The sequence below is a fragment of the Dromiciops gliroides genome, chromosome 1 (genome assembly GCF_019393635.1).
Source record: "Dromiciops gliroides isolate mDroGli1 chromosome 1, mDroGli1.pri, whole genome shotgun sequence".
Lineage (NCBI taxonomy): Eukaryota > Metazoa > Chordata > Mammalia > Microbiotheria > Microbiotheriidae > Dromiciops > Dromiciops gliroides.
Window position 1 is genome coordinate 499239714 of NC_057861.1, and position 19696 is coordinate 499259409.

Sequence of the window (19696 nt, forward strand, 5' to 3'; positions counted from 1 at the left end):
GTGATGAAAAAGGGGAGGATCCATTTGTGTTAGGGACTAGGGTATAAAACAGGGCCTGAGAACCCCCTTGCTTGGCACCCACTAGCTGCACAATAGGGTGCCTCCTTCTCATGAGAAGGAAATAAAGAGCCTTTGTCACCTCACTGCTGAATTCTCAAGAATTATTGAGAAGAGGATGGATTTTTCCCTCACACCAAAACAGGAACATAAAGGGGCAGGTCATATAAAAATGATAAAATTGACAGGCTACAGAAACTCAAACTAGAAATAAATGATAAATGAAGATGTTTTGAAATTAGCCATGGGAATCAGAAAGAGACATGCGCAGAAAAGGCCAAATTTGTCCCCAGATTCACCTTATGACTGATGTGTAAATCCCCAAAACACACCTCCATAGAAAAAGGTACCCACCTCGGGCGTTGGCTTAGGAACCCAGGAACTCCAAATTAGGATAAGCCCTCCTGTACCTCACTAAAGTGGAGATTATTATAATGAGATTGATAATCAATTTATCCATACTATAAATATAATTGTCCTTTTCTTATTCGAGACATACCTTTCCACTATTCTGGTTCTCTCCCTGTGTTCACCCATAGTATTTCAATAAAACTTGGGAAACTAAAACATATATATACATACATTGTTAGGGAAAATTGCCCTTATATTCTAGTACCAGAAGGTAAAATAGAAATTTAAAATATCCACCAATCACATCCTGAAAGAGATCCTAAAATGAAAATTTCCAGGAATATTAAAGCCAAATTCCAGAGCTCCCAGGGCAAGGAGAAAATATTGCAAGCAGCCAGAAAGAAACAATTCAAGTATTGTGGAGCCATAGTCAGGATAACACAAGACTTAGCTGCTTCTAGATTAAAGGATTGGACTGCTTGGAATATCATTCCAGAGGGCAAAGGAACTGGGATTACAACTAAGAATCACCCACCCAGCAAAACTGATTATAATCCTTCAGGGGAAAAAAATGGGAATTCAATGAAAGAGAGGACTTTCAGGTATTCTTGATGAAAAGACCTGAGCTGAATATAAAATTTGACTTTCAAAAACAAGACTCTAGAGGAGCATAAAAAGGTAAACAGGAAGAAGAAATCATAAGGGATATTAAAAGCCTAAACTGTTGACATTCCTATATGGGAAGATGATAATTGTAACATAAGAAATTTCTCATTATTAGGGCAGGTGGATGGAGTATATTTAGACAGAGGGAAGAGGTACAAGTTGAATATAAAGGAATGACATCTTTTAAAAAAAGTTAAGGGGTGAGGGAGGAATGCACTAGAAGAAAGGGAAAGGTAGAGGTAGAATGGGGTAAAGTATCTCACATAAAAGAAGCAAGAAAAAGCTTATTCAGTGGAGAAGAAGATGGGGGCATGCTGGGAAGTGGGTAAACCTTACTCTCATCAGAATTGGCACAAAGAGGGAATAACATACACACTCAATTGGGTATAGTAATCAATTTTAACTTACAGGAAAGTAGGAGGGGAAGGGGCTAAGAGGGGAGGTGATAGAAGGCAGGGCAGATAGGGGGAGGGGCAGTCAGAAGCAAAACACCTTGGAGGAGGCAAAGGGTGAAAGGAGACAGAGAATAGAGTAAATGACATGGGGAGGGAGTATGGTGAAGGGAAATTACATTAGTAATAGTAATTAAAATGATGAGCAGGATGCTCTCAGAAAAACTTGGAAAGACTTACATGAGTTGAAACAAAGTGAAATGTACTGAATACAAAGCAATAGCAAAATCTTAAATGATCAGCTGTGAATGAATGATCTGGGTATTCTCAGTAATGAGATGATCCAAGACAACTCTGAAGGACTTATTAAAAATGCAATCCAGGGGCAGCTAGGTGGTGCAGTGGATAGAGCATCAGCCCTGGAGTCAGGAGGACCTGAGTTCAAATCCAGCCTCAGACACTTAACACTTACTAGCTGTGTGACCCTGGGCAAGTCACTTAACCAACTCCAATTGCCTCACAAAAAACAAAATAAAAAAACCCCAAAAACGCAATCCATCTCCACAGAAAAAACTGATGGTGTCTGAATGCAGAGTGAAGTATATATGTTTTAGTTCCTTGTTCTTAAGTTTTTTCTTGTCTGTTTTCTTTTATAACCAGATTAATGTGAAAATTTTTTGCATGACTAAAATATAATAAACTAATTAATTAATTTATTTATTGATTAATACATGAGTAAATAAATAACTACCTGGTGCCACCCCCTCCCCCAAAAAAGAAGTGAGTTTAACCTTTTAAATATCTGTATTAAGCTACATGGTACAGTGGGTAAGAGTGTTGGACTTGGAAACAGAAAATCTGAATTAAAATTTCCTCCTCAGATACTAACTAGCTGTGTGATTCTGAAAGTCACTTAACCTCTTTCAGCCTCAGTTTGTTCATCTGTAAAATGGGGGCAATAATAATAACACATAGCTCCCTGGGTTGTTGTAAAGACATAATGAGATTACCATTTGTAAAGTATTTCACAAGACTTAAAGTATCATATAAGTAAAATGTTAACATATATGGCTATAGTTTACTTTTTTTTCATCTGTGTTTAAACTGTCATCTGTCATCTTAAATTATTTTTGACTGAGAAAGAAGAGGGGGAGAATTTCATTTAGTCTTCTTTTAAGCCTTTTAAAACATTCCACTTCTAATATTTCATATTTTCTTATATATTAAAACAATATATTCTGTTAAGTGATATAATATGTAAATAAAATAATCATAGAAAAAATAATATATGAAAGCACAGATTATGGGAGCATTTAGATTGTAAAGTTGTTGAGGGCAGGACTGTCATTTTCCTCTCTTTGTACCCCTAGTGCTTAACACAATGCCCAGTACTTGTAGGTGATTAATAAGTGTTTATTAATTGGTTATTGATTGAATAAACAACCTATACATGCACCTTTTAATGTAAAATAAATGAAGTTCTTCCCAACCTGGCACTCTCTAACCTTTCCAATTTTCTTATATTCTGCTCCTCTCCACACACTCTATGATACAACTGTACCAACCTACAACCTACTTGTTCCTCAAATACAACACTCCAGTGCTTTGAGTACTGGTTGCTTCCCATGTTTGGAATGCTCTTTCTCAATCTCTAGCTATTATTGTCCCTTTGTTGTTGTACAGTCATTTTTCAGTCCTGTCTGATGCTTTGTGATCCCATTTGGGGCTTTCTTGTCAAAGATACTGGAGTGGTTTGCCAAACAGAGTTAAGTGACCAGCCAGGGTCACACAGCTAATAAGTGTATGAGGTCAGATTGGAAATCAGGAAGATAAGTCTCCCTGACTCTAGGCCTAGCACTCTATGCATTGCAACACCAAGCTATGAAAATGTAAGGTCCTTGAAGGCAGAGATTGTTTTTGATTTTTCTTTATCCCCAGGGCTTAGCACTTATCAAGCCCTAACTACATACTTTTTGATTAGTGTAAGGCTTATTCACTCCCCTGCTCCTCACCCATCTTTCCCTCCACTCCCTAAGCTTTTGATTGCTTCTTTTATGTGAGATATTTTACTCCATTTCACCTCTTGATTTCTCATAAAGTCATTATCTTCCACTTGTTCAATCCTAATTCCTCTTCTTTTTTTCCTTTTAATTTTTTAATTTAATTTAATTGTTACATGTAAAGAAAAAACCACATTTTTTGCACCTTGATTTCGTAAAACTTTGTGTCCTAAATTTTCTTCCTCCTTCCCTCCTCAACCCTCTCTAAGAAATCAAGCAATTCAATATAAGTCATACACATGCAGTCATGCAAAATATCTTCCCATTAGTCAGGTTGTAAAAGAAAATAGACAAAAGAAATTTAGAAAGAGGAATTAACAAATAAAATTATACTTCATTCTGTATTCACATACCATCAGTTCTTTCTCTGTTGATGGTTTGCCTTTTTCATGCATCCTTCTGATAGCATCCTGCTCATGATTATTTTCAGTTACTATTGATAACTGTATTATCCTGTATCCTATTCCCTCCCCTTGATATTTTTTTTTGAGGGGCAATTGGGGTCAAGTGACTTGCCCAGGGTCACACAGCTAGCAAGTGTTAAGTGTCTGAGGCCGGATTTGAACTCAGGTATTCCTGAATCCAGGGCCGGTGCTTTAACCACTGCGCCATCTAGCTGCCCCTTCCCCTTGATATTTACTTCATTTTTTATCTTCTTTCACTCTATCCCTCCTCAAAAGTGTTTTGCTTTTTACTGCCCCCTTCCCCAATCTGCCCTCCCTTCCTTTGCCTCTCCCCCCCAACCCTTATCCCCTAATCCTCTCGCTTTCCCTCAGGGCAAAATATATTACTGTACCCACTTGAGTCTGTATGTTATTCCCTCTTTGAGCCAATTCTGATGAGAGTAAGGCTCACTCATTGCCCTGTTCCTTCACCATCTTCCCCTCCACTCCATAAGCTTTTTCTTGTTTCTTTTGTGTGAGCTGCTTTACCACTTTCCACCTCTCCCTTTCCCTTTCTTCCAGTGCATTCCTCTTACCCCCTTAACTTTATTTTAAAGATACCATCATGGCTCAGCTAGGTGACACAGTGGACAAAGCACCAGTCCTGGACCCAGGAGTCCCCAAGCTCAAATCCAGCCCTAGACATAAAACACTCCACCTTGCCTGCCCCACAAAAGACATGAATGAACAAAAAATAAATGTTTTCCAGATATCATCCCTTTTTATTCAATTCGCACCTGTACACTCTAAGTATATATCTTTCAGCTGCCCTAATACTGAGAAAGTTCTTATGAGTTAGAACAATCATCTTCCCATTTAGGAATGTAAAGAGTTTAACCTTTTAATATCCCTCATGATTTCTTTATACTGTTTACCTTTTTATGCTTCTCTAGGGTCTTCTACTTGAAAGTCAAATTTTCTTTTCAGTTCAGGTCTTTTCATCATGATTGTCTGAAAGTCCTCTATTTTATTGAAGTTCCATTTTTGCCCCTGAAAGATTATACTCAGTTTTGCTGGATGGGTGATTTTTGATTGTAGTCCTAGTTACTTTGAGTGCTTCTATGGCCTGAGACCAATTTATATTTTTCTTAGAAGCTTTGGATGTAGGATCCCTGACATTGCTATTCTCTTCTAAGAGTGCACTTCAATCTTCCTTCTTATCAAAGAAGCTTTCTATGGTCTGCATCTTTTTCTGGTTGCTCATTTTGCCAGACTATTTCTTGACTTTTAACTACTGCTTAAAGAGGGGCATTGCTATAAATACTTTCATCCTTATTTTATTTTTACAAGCTTTTGGTTATCACAAATCAAGCAAGCAGTTCCTCTCATGACAAATACAGAGGCAGAGTCCCTTACATTCTATTGGCAAGACTGTACAAAAAGGAAATGGGTGACCTGGGAAGGGAGATTTTCTGTGAGAAGTCACAAAGATAACAGCACATTCCATAGTGTAAGGGGCTAAAATCCTAGCTAGTCTGTCTAAAATATCTAATGAGTGGTTGCCAATAAATTATAAGCTTTAGCAAGAGTTAGACTTTTAAGCATTTATTAAGGAGAATAAGAATTTGGTGAAGAAAGAGAGAAAGGCCTAGATTCATCTATCTATTAAAGGGAGAGCACATTTTTCACTCCACTCTCTACCAGAGTCCTGACGAAAGAGACCCAGAGCGTCAGCCTTGCCCCCTCTTCCTCCCACAAGCAAACATCACTTCCTGATGCTAAAGAAAAGCTGCACGGCCTTGCCCTCAGAGGCCTTCTCCTCATGGTAGAGATTTCCTACAGTAAGTCTCCAGCAGGTGGCATCATTCCAATTGTTACAATAGCTAAAGTCTTTTCAAAGGCAAGGGCTGAGTTGTTTTGATTATAGAAGAAAGCAGAAGAAAGGAAGCCAAGGAAGGTGAGGGGAGAGAAGGAGAGGCTGATATATCCCAAGGAGTGCTACCACCCAATCCATCCATCAGCCAACCAGCATTTCTTAAGCAAGAGCTTATTATTTGCTAGGCCCAGTGATTTAGTTGCTCCTAGGCATGGCCTCATATGTGTCCAGTGATTAGAGAATAGCAAACCAATTATGGTATGTGTAACAACTGAAGTGACACCACCTGCTAGAGTTACTGTAGGAAAGCTCCACCATGAGGAGAAGGCATCTGAGGGCAAGCTATATGGCTTTTCCTTGGCGTCAGGAAGTGACGTTTGCTCATGGGTACTGTCTATCAAAGCTACCAGCCAATTAGCTTGGAGATGTGTGTGCATGTGGATGGGATGTTTCCAGTTTCACAGGAGGCTTCTGGGAGGAAAGAGGAAGGGTTGGTCCTTTTGGTTCCTGACCCCACCATGGCAGGTCGGATGATGGGGTATCTTAGAAATAGTTAGATTTTTACCTTTCTCTCTGATCATTAGATCCCAATGTTCTTTAATAAATACTTAAATACTCTTGCTAAAGCTTCTAATTTATTGGCTACCACTCGTTAGCTATTTTAGACAGACTAGCTAGAATTTTAGCTCCTTACATATGTATAAATGTAATGAATTGTTGTCCCATAAAGAATGAAGGTATAAAGAATTCAACCAGTCATGATAAGACTAGATGCAGACAGAAGAAAATAGAGACAAAAGAATAATTGTGTACAATAATAACAACAAAGTAAAGAGAGCTAACATTAAAACCTTGGGTCAAAAACACTGTGTCTTAAAAGTGAGCTTAAAACTGCATGGACACTTTTGGGAAACCCTGTGAAATGGATGACAGCTTTTCTCTTTAAAGAAACCCCCCCAAAAAACCAAAAGAGGGGAAACTGACATGTTTTATGAGTCACCCTTACTCTGTGAGGTGGTTTTTTACTATGGCAGAGAGCGGCTGAAGTGGTTAGGGTTTTTGTGGGGTCAAGGTGTCTATCTTATCAAAACAAAATATATTGAAATTAAAGATATTCTAGGAAGTCAATCATCATGAGACTCCTGGGACTGAAGTAATGCCAAAGCCACACCCAGGCTGACTGATTTATACTTAAGTCAAGTTCATATATAATGAATTGAGGTTTATTTAAAAAGGGAAAGTTTATACATACAATTTTGGAATGAATATTGATGTCTTGATTTTTCAGTATTATGAGCCATTTATAAAAAAGTAGTGTTCACATTTCACAAATATAAAAATGTCACAAGAACCCCAAGTTATTGCTAGGTTCCCCTGGGTGATTCAGGTGTTTTTTCCCAAATCATACACAGGTCAGATCCCTTCTTTCTGTGAATCAGTCCTCCTTCCGTCAAGTCATACTTGAGGATAGCTGGCTGCTGTTGCTATTCCACAGTGGTTACTCCGGTCCTTGGCCATTAAAATGTAACCTCGTTTACCCCACTCCTCACCCCAGCTGAAAAGAAAGTTAAGTAGTCATAAGCTTCAGAGCACCACTCAAAAGTACACTTTTACTGCATGGACACAACACTTTCTGACACCTGATGTGACTGAATTCAGCAAATGAGTTGGACATTTCAGAAAGCAATGAAAATAATGGCTGGGGACAACTTGGTTGCTGTTTAGTGGATTACTTGCTTCTGACTCTTCATGACCCCATTTTTAGCTTTTCTTGGTAAAGATACTAAAGCTATTTGCCATTACCTTCTTTTTTTTTTTGGCAGGGCAATGGGGGTTAAGTGACTTGCCCAGGGTCACACAGCCAGTAAGTATCAAGTGTCTGAGGCCGGATTTGAACTCAGGTACTCCTGAATCCAGGGCCGGTGCTTTATCCACTGCGCCACCTAGCTGCCCTCTGCCATTACCTTCTTCAACTCATTTTCCGTATGAGGAAACTAAGGCAAAGTGATGTAAAGGCCAGGGGAACACAGCTAGTCAGATTTGAACTCAGGTCCTCCTGACTCGAGGCTGGTGTGCTTTGTCCACTGGGCCACCTAGCTTCCCTATTCAGGTAAACTACTCACTCATCAAGAAGCACTTTGAAGGTTTTCCAAGTGCTTTACCCAGAGCACCTTGTGAGCCAGTCTGACAATAACAGTATTAGAACAGTTCCACAGACCAGCCAACAGGAAACCTTTTGTATTACCTAGTCATCAGTGGTCATGGAAACTCTGAGGGACCACTGGGGAACTCTCAATCTACTCTGGATCCTAAAAAGAGGGGAACCTTCCATCCATGAACATGCTTTCCCTATTTCACAGGATCCCAGGAACCCCACCCTTCTTCCTCTTGCCCCTTTCTTCAAAATGAAATAAGCCAAAGTTGGCAGGTCCATGACATTTCAGGCAAAGAGTTGGTTTACCTGTTCTTGACAATCCAGTATTTTGTTCCATTGTTTGCCTCAAAACCATAGCCCACAACAAGCACGCCATGATCTAGTAGTTCACTACTGCATTGTGGTTCATAATAAATACCTAGGATATTCAAGTGACATATTAACTTGAGATATACTAAATAACAAATGGCAATAACATGGTTTTAAGTGCATCGTTACAGAAATAATGAAGAACAAATGCTTACCAGAGTGATAGAACTGAAAGGATTCATGTGATGCATCAATCCCAACAGAGATGGGACCCACAGTTGCCACAGCCATTTCCAGTTCCTCCTCCTCCCCGCTTGAGATGTCCACAAATCCTGAGACATTAGCAACAGAGGATTGTGGCTTGTACCGACAAGTGTCATCCTTTTCAAAGGAATAGATAAAAGGTCTGGTTTAATTCTTTATAAAGGTTTTAGCCCAGATGAATTAAAAATTAATGGTCATGAATTTAATAAATCTATGGGAAATGTTTTCTCATTTAATTTATTAGATAAATAGCTCAAGAAGATAGCTGGATGTGGGTGGGGAAAGGACTATTAGAAAGTCACATTGAAAGAAGGACACATGATGTAAACCAGAGGGTTGGTGATATTCCTACACATCACTCCTAAGTCGATGTGCATCCCACACAGATTCTAATGCATGCTTCAGTGGCCCCCACTTCTACCTGGGTTTGATTCCAGTGCTGTAAAACAATCTATTGATTAGCAACTATTAAGGGCCTAGTGGTTGTAGCAGAGTCCAGTGAGACTTAGGTTTGAATCTAGCTCTCCACTTCCAAGCTAAATGATCAAGGACCATAGGTTAAGAGGTTTTGAGTAATAGATGGAAAAATACATCCACCTGACAGGGCTGTTTGATGATCAAACGACATTAAAAGAATGACATGTTTTTTGTAAACCTTAAGGATGATATAAATGTCAGCAGGTATTAGACAACATTCAATTGTCATTTATTTCCCTGCTCCTAAGGAAGCAATTCTTGGGAGAACTAGTTGTTCAGGAAGCCTAAGGGTAGGGTACAAAGGCAAGGATGGATGTAGGTGCAGGAAACCCTCTTCAAATCCAGGTTTTGCCACTTATTATTATGTTTGTGATCTTGAGCAAGTCATTGTAAAATGAAGATGTCTGATCAAATGATCTGTAAAGTGTCTGAGAAAACAGAGTCTATATACTTGCTAACATGTTGTATGTATGGCTACTTATGCTCTTATTCAAAAAAATATCTGCTCTAGGTGATATCATAGTGAAGGACACTAAATTTATTTGTTAATATATTTTGGATGCACTTGTAGAATGTTTAGGGAGGGAGGTGGTATTTAAGTCTGCCCTCTTTGCAAGCCTCTATTAAACTCACATCTATCTAACTGAGACTCTCCTTTCAAAGTCAGCTCAACCAAAATGATGGGGAATGCAATAGTTATGCTTACCATTGCCTCATAGGGATACAATTGTTCTGTATCAATGCCTCCATTTTCCTTCACATATTCAAAAGCTTGATCCATCAAGCCACCATTACAACCCTGGTTGCCTTCAGTTGCAGAGCAATCAATCAAATTCTGCTCACTAAGTGAAACAAGTTGTCCTGTTTTATGGAACCACTGACCTTCCAGGGAACCAGTTGCACTAAATGCCCAACAGGAACCACAGTCACCCTGAAAAAGTCAAAAAGGGGTGGCTAATTTACAAGAGAATTTCAGCAATCTTTTGAAGACAGATGTAAACAATTTAAAGATGGAAGGGAAGTCAGCGACATTTCTGATCTGAAGTCCCATTATTAAAAGAGACTGTTTTATCAGTCATAAGCTACACTGAGTTTTATCTGAGTACCTATGGATCAAACTGAAGCAACTTGAATACCTGATTCTTAACAGGAGTTACATAGCCTTTGTCTCTCCAGTCTACAGATTTAGGGGTCTTTAAAAGGAGAGGGGAACGAAACAGAGTTCCTTTGGTCCTCCTTTGAAGTCTGTTTTGTCTAAAGCCATTCATCATTTGCCTGAATTCTTCATTGGTCTAAAATGAAAAGAAAGATGATTTATATGAAGTATATTGGGAGCTAAATATAATTGACTTCTCAGTATTAGTATCAGATTGTCCCAGCACACCCACCATATCACCAAACTTGTTCATTTCCATCTGGAAACTATGGTTGCCAGCACTATACCCCAGATTGTGCATTTCTATCATTCTCAAATTCTTCTCCCATGTTGCTCTTCTCCAACTATCTTCATCCTGGAAGCAAGTACACAAATGTAAGGTTCAGTAAGCTTCTGCTTATATTCCTACGCATACAAGTTAAGCTATCCTCATCCCAAATCCAATATCTATAAACTAGGTTAGCATACAGTTGGGTGGTGATCAAATGCAAATATTGCACTTCCACAAGGGTTTCCAAACTCTCATGCTATAGACATCCTGTGGGAAAAGCAACCATCTTGAGCAAATGAAGCTCTTGTCTGGACAATTGGCTTCTGGAGAAAAGGCCATTTCCTTAGTCCACCTTGGACATGTTGTACTCAACAGAGTTGTGAAACAAGGAAGTTTACCACTTCATAGGTCCTTCTGTATTGTGCCTTCCAATGGTGCCATTTAACATCTAAAGTCTGGTCAAGCTGTGGAGCAGCAGCTACTATCCCCAAGCACAGGGAAGCTAAACACAGGTAGAAATTCATGTTTCAAACCTTAAAGGAGAAAAAGCAAGATAGATATAAAATGCATAGGATTAAAAGTCAAGCCAAACCATAAATGCAAGCTCTTGTTTCTTTGGGAAAAAATAAGTATTCCCAGTGGAAAAACCAAATTCATTTTACCCAGTAATCATACAATATCTAGTTATGTGCTAAGCACTGTGTGTATGCTGGGGTGGAGTGAGGGCAAATACAAGAGAGGTAATGCTGATCTAGAGGTTTTCTTTTTGTTGTTGTTGTTATTTTTGTTTTTTGGTGAAGCAATTGGGGTTAAGTGACTTGCCTAGGGTCACACAGCTATTAAGTGTCAAGTGTCTGAGGCCAGATTTGAACTCAGGTCATCTTGAATCCAGGGCCAGTGCCCTATCTACTGTACCACCTAGCTGCCCTGATCTAGAGTTTTTCAGAGAATTTAGATGTATGTACAAAAAATGATAAAATAAGAGTCATTGCTCAAGTAAGTGCCAACATCCACAGAATAGATAATTAAAAACAGAGCTTATAAGACTCCCAGTTCAAAAATTGCAGCTGTTTTTAAAAGATGAAATGTGCTCCTAAATTTAATGGCAGTGGTTCCTAAAATGGAAGCCAAGGTGTGACCACAGTGGATTAGAGGCAGCTAGGTGGCATAGTGGCCAGAGTGGTGGGTCTAGGGTTGGGAAGACCTGAGCTCAAATCTTGCCTCCAACACTTACCAGTAGCTATGGGGCTGTAAGAAAGTCATTCAAACACACTTATCCTCAGTTTCCATATTTGCAAAATGGGCATAATTTATTATTAGTAGTACCTACCCTCACAGGGCTGTTTTGAGGGTAAAATGATATAATATTTGTAAAGCACGTTCAAAACTGTAAAGCAAGAGCTATTTATTATTGTTCTTTTTGTTATTTGTTAAGCACTCAGAGATTAAGGGTAGACCACATCCCAGTCCCTGAATGGCCATCTGGAGGTCTTGTCTCTAAGACAATTGCACTAATAACTTCTTATTCAGCCTCCTCTCAGGTTATCAACCTCAGTCACCTAAAAGTAGCTATAATGAAACTACTGCCAAGCAGCAGCCATTGGGAAAAAGGGGGAAGGGAGGGAGTTGTAGCTGGAGCAGTGACTGGGAAAAGGCTCCCTCTCTCTTCCTGTGAGTCCCCCATGATGAGGCAATAGTGTAAGGAATACATAGATACTATTACATTATCTTTCTTCCCTAACCCATTCCTTTTCCAAACTATAACACCTATCACTGTCAAGGATACCACTGTCCTTCCTTAGTTTTCAACCTCAGAATCACCTTCAACTCCCCCTCATCCCACATATCCAACCAAGGCATCTTCCTCATTTGCCTGCACAACAGCCTAGTTCAGGCCCTAATCACCTCTGCAATGGATTCTTGCAATAGCCTTCCTCCATTCTATCATATCCTCACACAGCAGCCAAAATCATTCTAAAGTGCAGTCTAAAGTGACCATTTGTTCAGATCATCTCCAATATACTCGAGTGATTCTACTGCCTCTAGGACTGTATTATTTCATGTTGATCTGATACTTAAAAAGCTCCTAGTTGTGTATATACTAGCACAGCAGTACACATGTAATTTATAGACAGAAATGTACATATATCGATCAAGAGTGCTCACTAGATTTTTCCTAATGGGGGTGTGTCTTTGCCTAAGTCTGCAGGTTACTGCTTTATTGAGGGCAGAGACTGTCTTTGATATCCCCAGTGCTTAGCACAATGCCTGGCACATAGTAGATTCTATATAAATGTGTTTCTTAAAGCCACTAGAACATTTCTAAGCCTCTCTCTAAACCTAATCACCAAACTTACCTTATCCAGAAGTCAAAATCACTCCATTTACCAGAAGCCTGACCAAGCAACACACTAGCCTAGAATAGAGCTAGATTTGGCTTGAATCTGCTCTGGTACAAGCCTGACCTCTGCCACTTACTACCATACAGGCATACATAGATAGGTAATCCACTTCACCTCAAGGTCTCAGTTTCCCTAAGGTCCCTTCCAGCTCTAAGTCTATGATCCTGCAGAGTATAAAAGTAAGTCTTTACAGCCAGCTGCTGGTGGAGAGAGTGGGAGAGAAGGAACATTTTTTCTGCCTTTTCTATAGCAGAGTGAGACAGCCAACTTCAGCTCCCGGGCACTGGCTGTGGGGAGTTTGCAGGGCATGCTAAGTGGCCTTTCAAAGGGGCCCAGGGAGGAGCCCTCTTCCTCCTCCTCCTCTCCAACAGAACCATACAGGCAGAAAGGAGCAAGGACATTTACGCCTCCCTAGCACCTCACCCTAGGGGTGTCTGCTGAGTTTGCACAGAGGTCATCCGCAGATGAAGGAATCCCGAGAAAGGGAGAACAGCCCCCATCAGATCCTGGGAGTCATGGTTCATCCCGGGATGGCCACTCACCATCCTCAAATCCATCCCAACAGAGGACCCTGCTCAATACCACAGTCCCTGTCCCCTGCTCTTTACCATCTCTTCCCCCATTAAGTTCAGGTCAAAAACTCCATAAGCTGCAGACTCAGCTCCCTGCCCTTCCCGTATAGGTGATAATGGTAATAAAAAGAAAGGCAAACGTTCCTCTAATGCTTTGTAAGGTTTGCAGAGGGCTTTACAGATAGATGTTCTCCCATGTGAGCTCCCTGGGAAGTAGATGCTGTTTAACTCTTCCCCAGCCATTCCTCTTCCCAAGCCCAGGTTCTGTCCTCCTCTATGCCTCTCTCTCGTCCCTGAGGCTGTCCTGGGGCCACAGGTGTCTGCCCCTTTGCGAGCCCTTTCCTCGGACCTGGGAGCTGTGTTTGCCCAGCCCTCACCTGAGCGTCTCAGCAGCGGCGGGACCTGGGGACAGTGGGACCTGGAACACCACCTAAGGGTCCAGGTGGCGGAATGCATAGTTCCAGGTGCTGGGGCTCCTCTTTTATGCCAAGATTTGGGCTGAGCCGGCCAGGTCCAGTTACCCATCGTTGCCATTGGCTGTTCCTGGATGAAGGGGTGGGGCCACTGGTGGGCCAATGACTGGGTTCCTGGTGATGGGAATGTGTCTCTACCTGTTAGGTTTTGTTGCTGCCTTAGGGCTAGGGGGGAAGAGAAGAGAGGGGTTTGGAGAATCTGGAGGCTGATTTATTTTACTTTGCCTGAGGAAATGTGAAAAGGGTCAGGGCTTCTCCTAAGGGGCCTTTGCTTGGCTGGGGGTTAGAGTTGGGAAGTGGGTGGGAGGGAGGGAGGGAGGAATACCCTAGTCACCATAAAGGACTAACAGCCTTGGCAGAGGTGACCCTGATAAACAACTTGTATATTCGCTAATTCTTTTCAACAAGTAGAGAATCATACAGCCCTGCTTTTTTATACATGGAAAAACTGAGGCTCAGGGTCAAACAGCAAAGGGTGGATCTGTGATTGAAACGCAGGCCCTCTCACTCCATGTTCTGAGGTTTTCTGTATGAAGAGATTTACAAGATGCAGATCTAAGTCCCCAGAGAACTAACTGTGGATGGGAATGGTATCTCTGGGCAGAAAATAATTATATGCTATAAATAATGGTAGATGCACCAGAGAAGTGTAACCAAATTGACTGATTGGTGAAGTGGGGGTTTAGGGGTGAGGTTGGATCAGAGACCGACTTCCTTGGAGAGGTGTCATTACAATTGAGTCTTCCAGAAGGGAGAGGTTTTCAACTGGCAACATGGTGGGCACAGCTTTCTAGGCATAAAAAAGGTTGAAGGTGAGGAAATTACATTTCTGTACTGGGAGCTGATTTCTCCAATAGATTCCTCTTGTCTCAGTCATACTCAGGTGCTCCCTTTCTATTGGTTGCTTCCCTACTGACAACAAAAGGTGACAGATCTTCCCTATTGTCAACAAATCTACACTTGATTCCTGTTAGCTATCATTCCATATCTCTTAGTCCTTTGTGGCCAAGCTCCTTTAGAAGGTCATCTACAGGGGCAGCTAGGTGGCGCAGTGGATAAAGCACTGGCCTTGGATTCAGGAGGACCTGAGTTCAAATCCGGCCTCAGACACTTGACACTTACCAGCTGTGTGACCCTGGGCAAGTCACTTAACCCTCATTGCCCCACAAAACAAAAAAACAAAAGTGGGTGTTCTCTAGAAGGTCATCTACAATTGGTGCCTCCTATTCCTCTTGTAGGTCTGTACAGTTGATCACTATTTGATCAACTCCAGTGGTTGCCTATTACTACCGGAAGGATCAAAAATAAAACCCTTTGTTTGGCTTTTAAAACCCTTCAGAACCTGGCCCCTCCCTACCTTTCCAGGCCTCTTACATATCACACCATCCATATGCTTGGGATACAGTGCCACTGGGCTCCTTGTTATTCCTCAAGCATCAAACTCCATCTCCTGACTCTTTGTCTTTTCAATGGCTGTCACCATTCCTGGAATTCTCATCCCCCTTTTTTCAATCTTCTGATTCCAGTGGCTGCCTTCAAGTCTCAACTAAAAGCCAGCCTCTATAAGCAGCCTTCATGGGTCCTCGTTAGTTTTAGTGACTTCCTTCTGTTGATATCTCCAGTTTATCCTGCCTATATCTTGCTGTGCAGCTAGCTGGTGTAGGGGATAGAACACTGGGCCTTGAGTGAAAAAGACTAATCTTTTTGAGTTGAAATCTAATCCCAGATACTTACCAGGTGTATGATGATCCTGGCAAGTCACTTGATCCTGTTTGCCTCAGCTTCCTTATATGGGAAATTATATGGAGAAGGCAATGGCAAACCACTGCAGCATCTTGGCCAAGAACACCCCAAATAGGTTCACAAAGAGCTGGAAATGGTTCGACCAGGCAAGACAAGATCTCTTGTTTGTACCTTTCATGTTATTTGCCCCCTGACAGCATGAGGTTCTTCAGAATAGAGTCTCATTTTTGCTTTATTTGTATTCACAGTGCTTATCACAGTGTTTGGCAGGTAGTGAGAGCTTAAGAGATGCTCACTAGAGTCTCCTTTGCTCAATTTCAAGAGCTAAATCAGCAGGGGGGAGGCTTTGCATGTGAGGGAGCTCCCTACAGTGAAGAAATCACACATCAGGACCAAAAGCATATACACAAGCAAACCTTCGTGTTCAAGACAGTGCTTTGAAGAGGGTAGTGCTTTTCTATATATGTTATAGGAATAACATCTACAGGTATCCCATCCAGGCCAGGCTAGTTTTTCCTTAAAAGATATTGAAATATGGGGCAATGAGGTGGCACAGTGGATAAATCACTGGCCCTGGATTCAGGAGGACCTGAGTTCAAATCTGGCCTCAGACACTTGACACTTACTAGCTGTGTGACCCTGGGAAAGTTATTTAACCCTCATTATTACACACACACACACACACACACACACACACACACACACACACACACACACACACACACACAATCAAAAACCAAAACCAAAACTAAAAAAGATATTGAAATATCCTGGATGAATAAACGATGAGGGGGTAGAATCCTGTACTGTAAAGAGCTAGGTGGCTCAGTCCTCGATTTAGGGTCAGGAAGAGCTGAGTTCAAATCCTCCCTCAGATGCTTACTAGTTGTGTGACTGTAGGCAAATCACATCAACTTTGGCTGCTTCAGTTTCTTTTTTAATTCCTTTTTCTAGTAATAGTTCTTATGTTTGACAGCCAGAATCCAAAAGAAGGTGGAAAAAACAAAGCAACAAAGAAACCCGCAAAATGATGTCTACCCTGAACTCACTCACTACTCCTCCCCTACTTGTCCTGCTATTGATCTACTCTGACTCCTAAGAAACCCAGCCATGCAGCCCACCTTCTCTGTCTCTTTCCAGGACCATGGAGATCTGGGCTCCAGGATGGAGAAGCCTGCTCTGGCCTGGACAGATAGCCAGTGAACCTCTACAGTGCTCCATATAATAATGGAAGGTCACTGGGGCCACACAAGCCAGTGCTGGGGCAGATAGCATTCAGTAGGACACCCAGGAACAGAGGGAAAGGGACAGATGTCTGGGCTTGAAACAGAGCTCAACCCTCACCCAATGCCACCTCCTCCCAGAGGCCCAGAAACATAATCTACAAAAGTCAATCCCATAGCATTGGCACAGCAGCCCTCTGAATTGCCAGCATCCAACCAGAAATCTGAGGAACAAGGAAGCAGGACAGTAAACCAGCTTGGGCCACTTCTGTTCCTCCAAAAGTCACTTGGGGCAGAGACCCAGGCTACTTCTAAGCCCCCTTGCCTTCCTGAGCTGTAGCCAGGCTGGGAAGTGGGGGTGGAGGGGAGGAGGGCAGAGTCTGACTATAAAATGTCTTTACATTGTGACCTACTCAGAATTTGAGTTTGGCATAGAAATGTAAATTCTTTGTTATGCATTCATGGCCTTAAATGAACATTGGAAAAGCTGTGTGTGTGTGTGTGTGTGTGTGTGTGTGTGTGTGTGTGTGTGTGTGTGTGTGTGTGTGTGTTTTCTTTTTTGGCAGGGCAATGAGGGTTAAGTTACTTGCCTGGGAACACAGAGCTAGTAAGTGTCAAGTGTCTGAGGCTGGATTTGAACTCAGGTCCTCCTGAATCCAGGGCTGGTGCTTTATCCACTGTGCTAACTAGCTACCCCCTGTGTTTTTTCAAAGAGAAAGAATGAATTAGGAAACTTTGGGTCCATTAGTCTGAAGTACTATGATTAAGAACTTATACTGTTAACTAAGCTATTTGGAGTTATTGTTTTAATCATTTATATAGATTTTTAAAAAGGTTAACAGAGAGTCTTTTTTCTTTTTCTTTCTCTCTCTTTTGCAGTGTAAGGTAGGCTGGGTTAGAAATGGAGAGAAAGTGTGTTCAGGTAAGGCAAGATTATTTGAGATATGACTGGTAAAAATAAGTAAAAAGAACACTGTCAGTGTTTGCATTGACAGTGTGAACAGAGAATTTGAGAGTAAACAGTTTGTAAGCTTTTGAGGAAAGAATAAAAATGAGCCTACTGCCATTTTTCATGGTTATTTAGAGACAGATTTGGGAGCTACACCAGTGAAAAAGCTCAAGGTGAAGGGGGAAAAAGCTTTCACTTTGCAACATAAATGGCATTTAACCCTTTCTTGGCTCACAAAGTGAGAAAAGGTTTGTGTGAGTCAGGGAAGAAGCAAAAAAAGTAATTGAACATAATTAGAACATCTAAATAGATATTTATGGAGTCAGGCAAACTTAAGTTCTGGTCAATTTTAAGGTAACTTTTAAATTGGGGTGTGTGTGTGTGTGTGTGTGTGTGTATTGAGTGTTGTATTTCCTCTCTAAAACAAGAGAGGAAAGTGCTGGAAGAATTTTGGAAATAAGGGAAAAGTTGGTGATTACTATATGGGAAAAGTCACAAAAAAGAGACCTTGTAGGCTCCCTTTAATTTGTAAACTTGTCAGGTTTCTTGAAACCACCTATGTGGGCAAGGTCATCCACCCTGAGGAAAGAACTTGTTATGGGTTGTAAAATTCCTAAACCAGTAATGGTCTTACTGAGAATTTATCAGTTTACTTATTATAAAGAAGTAATTTCTAAGGATTGATCATTACAGAAGGATGAGTTTAAATTCAAAAAGAGGAAAAAAACAATTGAAATATGTTATGTGAAATCTCTTATGTGTGTGTGTTTCCTGGTAAACTTTTATTGCTTATTGCAATAGAAAAGTAGAAAATAACTGTACCTAGCCCTAAACTGTGATTGCTGAAACTTGCTATTTGAGATAAAATCTCCTGGGACTGTAAGTGCTGTTGTTTTGAGTTTTGAATTCAGGTATAAGTTATCAGATGGATCATTAAGTCAGTAATCCACCATTCAAGAGAAATGTTACATATTATTCATAGGGAATGGGATCCTGACCTGTTACAGGTGGAGGTCTCTCTCTGGGAAAAAGCCAAGAGGACAATCCCTCTAGCTCAGTTTCCCTATTGTGTTCCTGTGCAACAGGGATGTTTCCCACCCAGCTATTCCCCAGTCTGGCTATGAGGTGAAATTGTTACTGCATGACTAGTAGTCATTTGTGATTCTTACCTGAAGTCAAATAGAGCTAAGGATGCTTTGTCCTGCCATGTATGTGCCCTAAGGCTTAAGCCTCAAACACCAATTTGATGCTGTTATCATCATGTCCCTGCATTTTTCTTTATAACAGATTTCTAGAATCAGAACCAGTGGCCAGTAGAAGATATGAGCCCAATTCAAGTATGTAAGATCTTACTGTTTCAGTCTAAATGTGTAGTCACTTCATATTCCAAACAACTAAGCAAATGAGTACTTGGGCTTGTCATCTTCCTAGTAGTACTTATATTTATAATTGGAGTAAAGTCAGCTTCTTATAAGTAAATTCATTTTTGTAACCATTGACCTTGGGAGTGGAAAGCCTCTACCCACAAGAGTATTGTTACTTGTGTTTTTATGTGTAGAATGGAATTCTCAATTCCATCTGATCCGACTAAAGCAATTGGAATCAATTAGAGTGGAATATTTTGAGGAAGCAACAACATCAGATAATCCTGCATGTCAAGTATAAATTATTCTAATGGGACATGTAAAAGCTTCAATTTTCTGAAGTTTAAAGTGAACTATGGATTAATACAGTGAGATGCAGGTATAGGATTTCAGCTTTTTAGCCTAGAAATTCTCAACCTTTCTTTATTTTAAATAAATAAAGTGCATGAGTATCTGACTTTGTCATCTGTCTGTTATTAGTTATGTATCCTCTGTGTATAAAACAAGTTCCTTAAACACAATTTTTTAAAACTGAGGTAATAATAATTGGATA

General features: G+C 40.7%; 1 protein-coding gene across 1 annotated transcript; it reads right to left on the reverse strand.

Moving 5' to 3' along the window:
• Nucleotides 1-7240: 7240 nt before the first annotated feature.
• Nucleotides 7241-10941, reverse strand: LOC122734537 (procathepsin L-like). The gene is made up of 7 exons (XM_043975423.1): nucleotides 10816-10941; nucleotides 10379-10501; nucleotides 10127-10282; nucleotides 9697-9921; nucleotides 8465-8630; nucleotides 8247-8358; nucleotides 7241-7340 (listed from the first exon to the last, which is right to left on the reverse strand). The coding sequence occupies exons 1-7, from the start codon at nucleotides 10939-10941 to the stop codon at nucleotides 7241-7243; spliced, it is 1008 nt and encodes a 335-aa protein (XP_043831358.1).
• Between the last annotated feature and the right edge of the window lie 8755 nt (nucleotides 10942-19696).

What these genes read in the sequence shown, in the direction of transcription:
- LOC122734537 (XM_043975423.1), bottom strand. Translation starts at nt 10,941, where the DNA reads ATGAATTTCTACCTGTGTTTAGCTTCCCTGTGCTTGGGGATAGTAGCT. An exon ending in TGAACAAGTTTGGTGATATG is followed by an intron (nt 10,283 to 10,378) that starts GTGGGTGTGCTG and finishes TTTTCATTTTAG; the next exon opens with ACCAATGAAGAATTCAGGCA. An exon ending in TACTGGATTGTCAAGAACAG is followed by an intron (nt 7,341 to 8,246) that starts GTAAACCAACTC and finishes CTTTCTTTTCAG; the next exon opens with CTGGGGTGAGGAGTGGGGTA.